Source organism: Carica papaya, chromosome 5 (genome assembly GCF_054855325.1).
Source record: "Carica papaya isolate Zhongbai chromosome 5, ASM5485532v1, whole genome shotgun sequence".
Lineage (NCBI taxonomy): Eukaryota > Viridiplantae > Streptophyta > Magnoliopsida > Brassicales > Caricaceae > Carica > Carica papaya.
In genome coordinates, this window is record NC_142313.1 from 1,558,516 (window position 1) to 1,571,642 (window position 13,127).

The window sequence follows — 13,127 nt, forward strand, 5'->3', positions numbered from 1 at the left end:
AATCTTCGACTGCCAAATGAGGTAAAAATTTTATTTTTTGCTCAAAATTTGATTTTAAACACACCTATAACAAATCTGGAGCAAAAAGACCGGCAGATTGGCCGAAAAACACTGGCAAAACCCGGCGACGCCGCCGTGGGGTATTTTGAAAAACACCTCCGATGAGCCCTTTCCGATTCCCGTTCGATATAATTTTTCCATCGTTGTGATCACTGTTTTCTTTTCTACAGGTTGACCAGAGCAAAACACTCAATTGCAATATGAGCCAAAGGAGCCGCCGCACTAAAGAGCCCCACCACCGATGAGTTTTAATTTTCTACGTTTTTTCGGCCAACCGAGGGTCCCAAGTGTGTTTTCTCGCAGGAACCGATGCAAATTTAGCTGAATTCGGCCAAAAATGGTCGAAAACAGCCAACTCGAGGAGGATCGCCACCGTACCAGATTTCCAAAATTGACTGAGTAGGCCCTGAAACTGATTTTTAGGTTTATTTGGGACATTTGTAGGTACCGTAAGCGCGTTTCAGTTTTCGAAGAAAAATTTAGGTAACCTAGGGACCGCTCGTAAACGCAGTAATCATTTAGCTTTTCGGTGTCAAATCAAGTAAGGACCCCTCACTCTATTTCTTATCATAGATTTAAAGTTTGAATAAACGGTAATACAGTCTTTTGTACAAATTAAATAGATGTGTATAATTAATTACGAATTGCTAATAGAAGCCGTACCGAACATTATTCTCTGTCGATTCTTGTTAATTTATTTTATAGTTTAAAAATATTATGGTATCTGATTTATCTATTGTATTATTTTAAATGCATGTATCACTGCTTTACTTGATTACTATGTGATTTTGAGATTTAAGATATGATTGCATTACTGGGTGCATGTTCATAGTTTATGTGATTATGTTTGATTTGGTAACGGATACTAAGAGAAAACAAGAAAGGGGTGTGATCTAATAAACAGATAAGATGACAGCCTCACTATATATATTGGGAGATGGTGGACGGACCGGGTTCATAGGGAACCCTACCGTGAATATTGTCTTATACCGGACGGGGTATGAAGGCTTGGTAATTTGGCATTCATACTGGACGGGGTATTGAGGTTTAATGTCTTAGCACTCAAACCGGACGGGATATGGGGACGGCTCTGTAACTAAGATTGTTAAGAAAAATGGTTCACGTGTAGCGGAGACACCCTTATGGGTCTCTATTGATACTAGTAGGTTGGTGAAACGAAAAACGGTTATGATTTAATTATTGTTAATGAATATGAATTTATGATATGTTTTATGTTACTGATTGTGCATGAAGTTATGATCTGTATGATATTATTGTCTCTATAGGTTGTTTTCATAAATTCTACAATTGTAAGTGAACTGTAAATGACTTTACGACTGATGAACGAATTGGCTAAATTTAGTGCTCCATTAGTTGTTTTGATTTTCTACCAACCTTTACTTCTGTGCCGGTGATATAGTGTGATATTTTTACTGAGCTAGTGTAGCCCATCCTTTATTTAATTATTTCAGATAAAGAGAACTTGATTCTAGAGCCCGATCTGCAAGAAGATTGCGAGTAAATGCTAGATATTTCATATTTTCTATTATTTTTTGTATTTCTCGTGTTTCTTTTAAAGGATTCATTCAGTAATGTTTGTTTACTATTTTTAAGTCATTATGTAAGGGATATAAATCTTAACCTTTTATTTCGCTTCCGCACTCAAATTATTAAATATATTTCATTTTGAATTTTCGGGTTCGTTACATATATATACAACGAGATTGAAAATAAATCTCACTTCCCTTGTCAACAAATGTTAATTTAATTGCTAAAAACGTTAATTTATATTTCAATTTGAGTTAAAATATATGTTTTTAGAACCAGGAATATATGCTTGTTCCCTTTATTTACCAAGTGATTAATGTGAGAAATGTGTTCTTAAATTTAATTCTTTTGAAATAAATTTAATTTATACTTTAATAAATATAAAAATAAATAAACGAAATTCCTTTTTCTCCTAAAAATAAAATAAAAATTATAAATGTTTGTCTTATCTTTAATAAATTTCTATTTTATTTTTTCATATTCTATTTTTTCAATTATTTAATTAAAACAAATTTTTGTTCTCGTAATTCATTATGACTAAGTACGTATTAATTACTTTAATGCTATCAATATACGAGTTGATTTTTAATTTTACTGAATTAAATATTATAAATATTTGATTTTAAAAAATAAAATTATTGTATTTTTTAAATTATTTTTAAATATATCCAAATATAATGTAATTATTATAATTTTTTAATTAAAAATACAAGAAAATTATATATTTAAGATAAATATAAAATTTTAAGATCAAATTATAAAATAAAAAAAATATGAATGATCAAATTATAATAAGTGTAAAATTTTATGAACTAATTTAATAATTTTTTTTTTATAAAAAAATAAGTAATACCCTTGAATAATTTTACAAATATATTTGAATATTATTAAACATTTCACTTAATGAATTAATGATTAGGGCAAAACTCTCATAACAACACACACATGTGAGTACATAAATGTATATAATTGTCAGTCCATATTTATTGCACAAACACACCAACATTTTCATTTATTTATATATATATATATATTATCTTTTTTCTTTCTTTCTTTGGAGGCAAGAATCATCATAATTAATTCTCATTATTTTGTTCCCAAAAAATGTCAAAAGTAGTTTCATTACAGTTTATATATATATATATATATATATACACACACACACACACACACACACACATTTTCATACATTTATATATATATATATATAAGATTTTAAATAAATATAAATATATAAAAATATTAATTAGCTTAATTGGTAGATGAAACATCCAATAACATATGCATATTGAAGACTTATTTAATTTTTTACTAATTAAAAATTAAAGAGCTATAAAGCATGAGATTATATAAGACTTAAAAAAAAGGAAAGACTTGAATTGATGGAAGCATGATGACTACTTGATCATCCCAATCTCAGGCTATGATTAACCCAACAGTTGCCACACTATATCCACTGATCATTCATGATTATGATCAAACAAATCACTACTGTATCATCCCATGCATTATTATATGCTATTTCATCATATACACACATATCACATACATACATATATATATATATCTATATGCAAATCTTTATTTGTTGTGCATTGTAATAAAAATTTATTTTTTAAGTTGAATCTTTTGCATGTCTTACACAGAGAGAGAGAGAGAGAGAGAGAGAGAAGAAAGAAAAAGAAATCAGGTTAGAAGTAATTATAATGTATATTAGGAATTTTAAAACTACTGTTAAAATAATTATTTATTAATAATGTTTGTGTTAAAAGTTAAATTAAACTAAACTTTACACAAGGTGTGTGTGTGTGTATATATATATAGAAGTTTTTATTAAAGCTAATATATAAAAAGAAAAGGCTAGTTCAATCTTTTTTTAGTTGGTAGCTTTCATCAAGAATGATGACAGTCTCCAAAAGCAACACAAACCTTTCAGAATTCCTGCAAATTTTCTCTCATGACAAACAAAAACCATGTCAACAAAAAAGAAAAAGGCCATTCTCACAGTCTTACACTACCTTTCACCGAAAAGTGTAAGCACACCAACATGTTCTTGACTTTAGATTAAGCACATTTTAATAACAAACCCTCCTTAAAAGAGCTAATCTCTTACTTCCCTTCTTTAATCCTGCATGGGTTCATGTGACTTTTACCTCACTCCAGCTTAATTTTCTCTCTTTTCTTTCTCTCCAAACAGCAAAAGAGAGGTTCAGAACTTAAATTGGAAGATTCTGGGACCTGTCAAGGGGTAAGAATAAAATACCCAGTACTGCTTTGTGGCTGACAAAGAGTTTGGTTGTGTCCATGGAGGTGGGTTCTTGAAAGGGAGAGAGGATTTTGGGTGGTGGGGGCTGGTGTTGCAGAAGCTTTTAGCAAAATCTGGGAGATGGGTGTTGTTACTATTGCTGAATTAAAGCCAAGTGTATCAGGAAAGAGATCTTTTCGTCCGAGTTCAAGCATAAGGCATGCCACTGAATGGTAATATCTTCTTCCCCTTCTTCTTCTTCTGCGTTTGCATGTACATACATACATTGATATAAGACACACACACAAAAACAAACAAACCCTTTATGTTTCAACTTGGGTTTTGTCTGATTATGTCTCCAATTTCTGGTAGTTGTTCATGTGTGTCTTTGAAAGAGTCTTGAGGTTGAAGTTGCAGGCCAACTGGTTGTTAAAAGTACTAGCTAAATAACCCAGTATTTGAAAGACCAATTTAGAAACTTTTGAAACTTGAGGTCCTAAACAGTTTAAGGATTTAATGGTATGTGATTTATTGGATTAATTGTTATTGTTATTATTATTTTCATGAGATTTATAATAAGCTGGCAGACAAGGAGGAAGATTTCTTTTATCCATAAATGATTGATTAAATGGTCCTTAAACATCTTGAAATCAGACGATTGTGGTAGATTTGCTGAGAAGTGAAGCTCAGGTTTTAGGTTTGCTTTTAAGGCTCACCCTCCTGTGGTCCCTCTAGAATTGGGACATGAAAATAACTCTTCATGAAACAAGTTTGATTGGAGTATAGTTCTGATGTGGGATTAAATCTGAGACCTCTATTCTCTTGATTTTTTTCAGATTAAAATATCTGCAAATTTTCTGCTCTTAATGCTTTCTTTTTCCCTTTTTTTTTTCTTTATCAATAATATTAGAGAACCTCAAGTTTATATGAAGAGTTCCCGGAAACAGTTGGCTGAGGAACTCTATATGGAATGCGAAGGACATGTGTAGTTATATGTTAAATTCAAGGGACCCATATGGCTCCACATTAAATCAACATTGATGAAAGAAATTTGGATGAACTATTTCTGTTTTAAGAACACCAGAAATTGATATTAGAAACCTTAAATTTAGGCTTTTCTACCTTTAACAAACTGTTAGGCTGTTTTGCATTTTGTAATTATTGAGCTGTCATTTTCCCATCTGGGTCCTCCATGTCTAACCATAGGATCAAGATGGATCACACACTGTCTTTAACTTTGAGCTATATATATATATACAAAAAGAAAAAAAATACTTAATCTTTGATACAGCCCACTACTTTAGGATTTCATGGGTTCAAACAAGGGAATCCAGGGATACTGTGCTAGAAGCTCATACATGATTCCTAAATTACTGCCATTAAACAACTTGTATGATGCCTTTGCTTCTTTCCTTATCGCACTTCTTTGCTTAGTTTCCTCTTCGAACTTTCTTATGTGCCATATGAATAATTACTTCAACCGGTTAACTGTATGCATTGCAGGCCAATTTCTGATGTTTCTAGTGATCTGACAATTGAAGTAGGCGGTTCAAGTTTTTCACTTCACAAGGTAAGAGGAATGTGGTTTAGCCACGTCTTTCAAGGATTATTAGTCATTTTTCATGCTTGGTTGTTGTTATTATATACTTATATTTACAGGTCCCAGTTAACGTGTAGTTGTTCATGGAAAACTTTGTCTTTCTCTATCCCCTCCCATCATCATATAAGAAACAAAAGGAAAGAAACATTACCTGTGTGCTACCTGTCTCACATATTGTCAAAATCTTAAAAAGGAAATTTACTTCGTTACCGAATTGATATCATAACTAAATCTGATATATTTCGTGTAGAGAGATGAAGATTCACTACTTCATACGTATGGTTAATTTATTTAATTTTATTTGTCTCTTTGTTTTAAGAATTTTGTTTGAAAAGGATTAAGATTCTGGAAATAGTCCATTAACTGCATAATTTTCTTAATGCTACTAGCTTTATGCATGCCTGACATATAGAGCACAAATAAACAGCAATTCCCTTCACTCTCAGTTTCTTCAAATACAAATATATTGTAGAGAAATTATAATATGTTAATGAAGCACACGGAAGACGAACTCAAGAGAGATGAACTTGAAAGCCAGAGTAGAGAGAAACAAAGAAAATCTTTGGTCTTTATTGGAGAATTTACTCATCTTGTAGCAATTCTTTTGCAGTTCCCTATTGTTTCTCGAAGTGGGAAAATCCGGAAATTGTTGCTGGATGCCAAAGATTCAAAAATTTCACGGGTAAATCTTCCAGCTGTTCCAGGTGGATCAGAGGCATTTGAGCTTGCTGCAAAGTTCTGCTATGGAGTTAATATTGAGATCACTCTGTCAAATATTGCCATGCTACGCTGTGCAGCTCATTTCCTAGAAATGACAGAAGAGTTTGCAGAGAAAAACTTGGAAGCTCGAAGCGAAGCTTACCTGAAGGAGGTAGTATTCCCTAACATATCAAGTTCAATCACTGTTCTTCATAGGTGTGAAAGCCTCTTGCCTATATCAGAAGAGATTAACTTGGTTATCAGGCTTATCAATGCCATTGCAAACAATGCGTGTAAAGAGCAGCTGACATCTGGTTTACAAAAACTTGATCGTAACTTCCCAACAAAACCTATTGCAAATGTAGAACCAGAAACACCCTTGGATTGGTGGGGAAATTCTCTTGCAGTTCTTAGTCTTGACCTTTTCCAAAGAGTTCTCTCTGCAGTAAAATCAAAGGGCCTAAAGCAGGATATGATAAGCAAAATTTTAATAAACTATGCGAATAATTCTCTACAAGATCTTGTTATCAGGGATCCCCAGTTGGTTAAAGGAAGCCCCATTGATCTGGAGTTGCCGAAGAAGCAGAGGGTCATTGTTGAAGCAATAGTTAGCTTACTCCCAACTCAATCAAGGAAAAGTCCAGTCCCAATGGCATTTCTATCAAGTTTGTTGAAGACTGCAATAGCAGCATCAGCATCTACTTCTTGCAGATCAGATTTGGAGAGACGGATTGGTCTTCAACTGGACCAGGCAATTCTTGGCGACATCCTAATTCCAGCAAATTCACATGGCAGCAACCACAGCACGATGTACGATACAGAGTCAATTCTGAGGATCTTCTCCATGTTTTTGAACTTGGATGAGGAAGACGATGACGAGGATAATCACTTGAGAGATGAAAGTGAAATGGTATATGATTTTGACAGCCCTGGCTCTCCAAAACAAAGTTCAATTCTCAAGGTATCAAAATTATTGGACAATTATCTTGCTGAAGTTGCATTAGACTCAAACTTGATGGCATCAAAGTTCATTGCTCTAGCAGAACTCCTGCCAGACCATGCTCGGATAGCAAGCGATGGACTGTACAGAGCTGTGGATATCTTCCTTAAAGTAAGCAACCCTCTTCTTTCTCCTTCTCATTGTTTCATTCTCTTCTAATTCATGAAAGCACCAACCATTTTCCCATGCCCTCATGAGCACTAACAGATTTATGTTCAACATGCTTCATAGGTGCACCCAAACATCAAGGATTCCGAACGGTACAGACTCTGCAAAACCATAGATTGTCAGAAACTGTCTCAAGAAGCCTGCAGTCACGCAGCACAGAATGAAAGATTACCCGTCCAGATGGCAGTCCAGGTGTTGTATTTCGAGCAAATCAGGCTTAGGAATGCAATGAGTGGGGGACATAACCAGTTCTTCTTTGGTGCGTTACATGGTCAATTCCCTCAACGTTCAAGCAGTGGAGCAGGAAGTGGAGCCATCTCGCCACGAGACAATTATGCATCAGTAAGAAGAGAGAACCGAGAACTGAAAATGGAAGTTGCAAGAATGAGAATGAGGCTAACAGACCTAGAAAAGGACCATGTTTCTATGAAACAGGAGCTTGTAAGGTCTCATCCTGCCAACAAACTATTCAAATCCTTTACCAAAAAACTAAGCAAGCTCAATGCCCTTTTTCGGATCAATAGTATTAAGCCTATAGGGGGGAAGGCTAGTTCAGAAACCCGGTTCTTGTTTCAGAAGAGAAGGCGTAACTCTGTCTCGTGATCATGTACAATAAGTGTGAATAAGTAAAGTGAAAAAAAAAGAAAGTGTGTATAGTTGTATTTCTAGTGTGAAATTTTGTCTATTAATGGCAGGCAGAATACTTGTTGAGTTGTTGATTCTGAGTTGTTTGTTGTTGCTGCTTTGTTCAGTGAAATTACTGGCTTGACATTTTGAAGGAGTCTTGATCAGGAAAGTACTCAGTCACAAAACTAGTGCAATTCTAATTGCATCTCCCACTGTGTGAAGACTTGTAGATCATTGAAGAACATTAAACTAATATCTCTTTTTTTTCTCGCTATTCTATTTCTTCCTTGTTTCATCTCTTACTTTGTCGAGTATTTCAAATGAAGAAGCTTGAACATATTAGATAATTATTATATGGTAAAAGAACTAGGATTTTATATCAAAAGTACGCACGCGACTATTGTGTCGGATTTATATGAGTTTGGACTCTCCCACCTTTTAGGGTGTAGTTATCTTGTACCCATAAAAACGATACTATATCAATCACCAACTTCTTCATGTTGCAATAGAGCAGCCTAGGTAATCTTAGAACTGCAATGTTTGCTTGAAATTAGTTAAAAGGAGAGAGTACAAAGTCAATTTGCATGGGCAATGAGACTGTGGATCTTGGTGGTGTAGGAAAATAAATTTGATCATACTACAAAGCCCATAAATTTGGCGTGAGATTTATATGAATTTGGTCTCTCCCACCTTGATAGCTAATTTTAGGATGTGACTCTATTAAACTCATAACAAATATAATCTTCTAATTCTAAAAAATAGATATTGAAAACGACACCTCTAGTCAACATCTTATGAAAATAATCTTTTTTTTAATATAAGGAAAGAAAACAAACACAACAAGACAGAACAGAAAATACATTTAGGTATTACACATTCTAAATCAAAAGACTCCGATGATGTCCTCTGTAATGATGTTCAGTAGTCTCATAAAGGGTGCTGTAAGTGATATAGTTCAGAGGGCCAGTGAAATGCTTGATTTGCCAAATAGTCTGCACACCGATTTCCTTCACGATAAATAAGTTATATATTAACAATATAATTTTTTATAAGCCAAATCTTAATAGCCAGAATAAGGTTAGAATTAGCATTGACAGAGACCACTTTATTGTTAATTACTTTATTCAAGACTTGAAAAGCGAGAGCACTATCCATCTCCAAGATAACATGATGTGAATGATACAACCAGAATATCAGCAAGGATCCCAGTCAAGAATCCCAAGTATCTCTGATTCTGGTATCATTGAAGCAAGCAAAACTTCCTTAAGACCCGGTCAATTATTCAGTATCAAATTATCCTTTGTTTTTTAATTTATTTCTAGTATTATCTTATCTTTTGATTTGTTGAGATTGTTTGGTTGCTATTAACCGTTGTGCTCCTTGGATAACAGGGAGAAGTTGTTGTTTCCTTTTCTATTTAAAGCCCCATCAGATTATGGATGAGGCAAGTATTAATTAACAAGAAAACTGTGATTTTTCTATTCGAAAAATAGAAGCTTTCGTTTGCAATCCTTCTTGTGTTTTCTGGACATCTATCATTTTGGTATCAGAGCCATGTCTCACAAGAAAAAGATTGAGAATTTGGAAGAAAGTATCGGAGGACTGCAGGACAGCTTCAGCTAGATGGAGCTTCGAGTCGCCGATAAACTTCATCAAATGTAGGATACCCTCAAATAATTAACAGAGACTCTGTTAATCAACCGTGAAGACTCCAGCTGCAATACCCCAAACCAAAATGGAGAAACGTGACCAAACCGCGACGAAGGAGCTGAGTGAAATGATGGTGGCCGACAACCATTCTTCTCCAAACTCGCCAAGTTGGAATTTCCTATCTTTTCCGGAGATGACCCGACCGAATGACTTAACCGCGTCGCACAATTCTTTGAGTACCAAGGAATTCCTGAAAAGCAGAAAGTCCAAGTAACTTCTTTCCACTTGGAGGGCGAAGCCAACCAGTGGTGGCAATGGCTTCGCCGAACTTATCAAGAAGAAAGAAGAATAGTGACATGGATAGGATTTGAAGAAGAGGTTTGTGTTGGGCCACCCGAATGTGAAGACTTCGACGAAACCCTATCCAGAGTAAGGCAGATTGGGGCCTTATGAGATTATCAAAAAGAATTTGATAGGTTGGGTAACAAAGTGAGAGGCTGGACTCAAAAGGCCCTGGTTGGTACATTTATTGACAAACTGAAGTCTGAAATTGCTGAAGGTATTCGGACCCAAATCTTTGAAAGAGGCCATCAGCTTGGCCCGTATGAAAGAGGAGCAAGTGGGTCGACAGAGAAGGTTCAATCGGGTCGGACGTAACCCAATCAACCTGCCCCCAACCCTAGCTACAGATTCCGCCCTGAAGTGCCTCTCGTGGGAAGAGATGCAGCACCGTCGAATGCAGGGCCTCTACTTCAACTGCGACGAGAAATTTACCACAGGCCACCGCTGTCGCCGAGCTCAAGTCCTGCTCTTGGAAGGGACCGAAGAAGAAGAAAAAGAAGAATCGAAAGAAGAGGAGTCCAAAATTTCCCTTCATGCTTTCACTGGTTGGTCCACCATAAAAAGAATGTGTGTTGATGCAACCATCCACAGTTAACGCATCGTCATCCTTATCAACAGCGGCTTGACTCACAACTTCATCAGTGAGCGAGTTGCGAGCTTGCTAAAGTTACCAGTACTCCCGGCTCAAGCCTTTTCGGTCAAAGTTGCGAATGGTAGTCCGATGAGATGTCACGGACGATTTGAAAATGTGTTCGTTAACATCCAAGGTATCCTCTTCCATTTGACTATTTTTGTTTTACCATTAACTGGTCTCGATTTTGTTCTTGGAGTTTAGTATTTGGAAGTATTATGAGCTGTTATGTGTGATTAGGATTGGATGACCATGGAATTCTAGTGGGGTGGTCGACTGCGACAGTTACGGGACCTTGACGCTCCACCTCTCCAGATTGCTTCAGCTGAAGAAGTCGCCAAAAGCACGCTTCGACACTTCTCTCTGTTTGCGGTGTAGCTGCAAACAGAAAACAACACCTCTCTGATCCACCTCCATCCAGATATGCAAGCTCTCTTGGATCAGTATCAGGTTCTTTTCAAAGATCCACAGTCAATTCCTCTCTGTCGAGACGTTGATCACCGCATCAGTTTGAAGGAAGATGTTGAACCCTTCAATGTCAGGCCATACAGGTATGCCTATTTCTAAAAAAGTGAAATTGAAAAATAGGTGAATACAATTCTTGATTCAGGGCTGATTTGGCCAAGCACTAGTCCATTCTCCTCACTGGTGCTATCGGTGGGCAAAAAAGATGGAACTTGGAGGTTTTGTACAGATTACCGGGCCCTCAATTCAGTTACCATCAAATACAAGTTTCTCATCCCTACGGTTGATGACATGCTAGATGAACTCCATGAAGTTGCTTTCTTTACTAAACTCGATCTCACTGCGGGTTACCACCAAGTAAGAGTACATCCATCGGATATTCACAAGACGGTCTTCCGCACTCATAACGGTCATTATGAATATCTCGTCATGCTATTTGGGCTTTGCAATGCTCCTTCCACCTTTCAAGCAGTCATGAACAACATCTTCTGCCAGCATCTCTGTAAGTTTGTTCTACTTTTTTTTTATGACATCTTAATATACAGTCCCAACTGAGAATTACATCTTGAGTAGGTTAAGCAGGTTTTTGACATCCTCCGGCAACATTAATTTTTCATCAAGTTAAAAAAATGTGTCTTTGAACAAAAAGAACTTGAATACTTAGAGTACATAGTCACATCGCAAGGGATCAAAGTGGATCAAACCAAAATTAAGGCCATATTAGATTGGTCTCGACCAAACAACATCATTGAACTGAAAGGATTTTTGGGTTTGACAGGCTATTACCGGAAGTTTGTTCGGCAGTACGGAATTCTTGTTTGGCCTTTGACTAATCTCCTAAAAAATGGACAATTTGGGTTGTCCGAGGAAGCAGAATCAGCTTTTTAAATGTCAAGGTTACTCTGACCACAACTCTTACTTTGGCACTCCCGAATTTTAAAAAGTCATTTATCATAGAAACTGATGCTTCTGGCTACGGCATTGGAACCGTCTTTACTCAACATGGGCAACCTATAGTTTACATGAGTCAGGCATTAGGTGTTGCCAAGCAGACATGGTCGACATACGCCAAAGAGATGCTTGCCATTGTTATTGCCATAAAATTATGGAGTCCGTATTTGATGGGAAGAAATTTATATGTGCACACGGTTCAGAAAAGTTTGAAGCATTTGCTGGACCAACGAATTACAACCCCAGAACAATAAAACTCTCTAAGTTATTTGGCTACGAATATGAGATTGTGTACAAATCAGGAAAAGAAAACTCGGTCGCCGATACTCTACCTCGTAGGGAAGATAGCCTCACTCTACACGCTATCTCTATGCCCAAAAATAATTTATGGAACACCATCAAGAAAGCTGCAGATCATCCCTATATGCAGACAACCCGCAAGTTAGTCACTGACTTAGCAGGTGGTTCCTTTTCACTCAAGAATGAGTTGATTTATTTTAAGCATTGAATTGTTGTCCCTTCTAAATCAAAAATCACACAACAATTATTACAGGAATTCCACTCATCTTTGACAAGTGACAACTCAGGTTTCCAACGAACTTACAAAAGATTAGCCCAACAATTTTATTGGTCAGCCATGTACCAAGATATTAAAGAATATGTAGCAGCATGTAACACCTGCCAACGAGTCAAAACTGAGACACTCTCACCAGCCGGCCTTCTCCAACCGTTGTCAATCCCTTGCCAAATATGGAACGATATTTTCAAGGATTTTATTGAAGGACTGTCTATCTCAAACGGAAAGAATACTATCTTGGTTGTGGTTGATCGTCTTAGTAAGAGTGCGCACTTTATCGCTTTAGCTCACCCTTACACCGCTAAGATCGTAGCAGAAACATTTGTGGATAATGTGGTAAAATTATATGGTATGCTCCGCTCCATAATTAGTGACAGGGATTTGGTCTTTACTAGTCGTTTATGGCAAGAGTTTTTTAAGTTGTCTGACACTCCGAATGAGCTCCTCCTATCATCCGTAAACAGATGAACAGTTAGAAGTTGTGAACCGCAGTGTGTAACAATATCTACGGTGCTTAAGCCACCAACAACCACGCAAGTGGAGTTCTCTCCTTCCTTGGGTCGA

General features: G+C 36.2%; 1 protein-coding gene across 3 annotated transcripts; it reads left to right on the forward strand.

The window, feature by feature from the left end:
• The first annotated feature begins 3,484 nt into the window (after positions 1 to 3,484).
• Positions 3,485 to 8,221, forward strand: LOC110821540 (Phototropic-responsive NPH3 family protein). Of its 3 annotated transcripts, XM_022051411.2 has the most exons (5): positions 3,487 to 3,641; positions 3,806 to 4,086; positions 5,357 to 5,423; positions 6,064 to 7,263; positions 7,384 to 8,221. In XM_022051411.2, the coding sequence occupies exons 2-5, from the start codon at positions 3,995 to 3,997 to the stop codon at positions 7,921 to 7,923; spliced, it is 1,899 nt and encodes a 632-aa protein (XP_021907103.1). In that variant the 5' UTR covers positions 3,487 to 3,641; positions 3,806 to 3,994; the 3' UTR covers positions 7,924 to 8,221. The 3 variants fall into 3 exon arrangements, with proteins under 3 accessions (XP_088076306.1, XP_021907103.1, XP_021907105.1); XM_088220180.1 differs by having other exon boundaries at positions 3,485 to 4,086; XM_022051413.2 differs by lacking the exons at positions 3,487 to 3,641; positions 3,806 to 4,086 and adding an exon at positions 5,117 to 5,243.
• Positions 8,222 to 13,127: the final 4,906 nt, after the last annotated feature.

What these genes read in the sequence shown, in the direction of transcription:
- LOC110821540 (XM_088220180.1), top strand. Translation starts at nt 3,995, where the DNA reads ATGGGTGTTGTTACTATTGCTGAATTAAAGCCAAGTGTATCAGGAAAG. An exon ending in ATAAGGCATGCCACTGAATG is followed by an intron (nt 4,087 to 5,356) that starts GTAATATCTTCT and finishes TATGCATTGCAG; the next exon opens with GCCAATTTCTGATGTTTCTA. An exon ending in CAAGTTTTTCACTTCACAAG is followed by an intron (nt 5,424 to 6,063) that starts GTAAGAGGAATG and finishes ATTCTTTTGCAG; the next exon opens with TTCCCTATTGTTTCTCGAAG.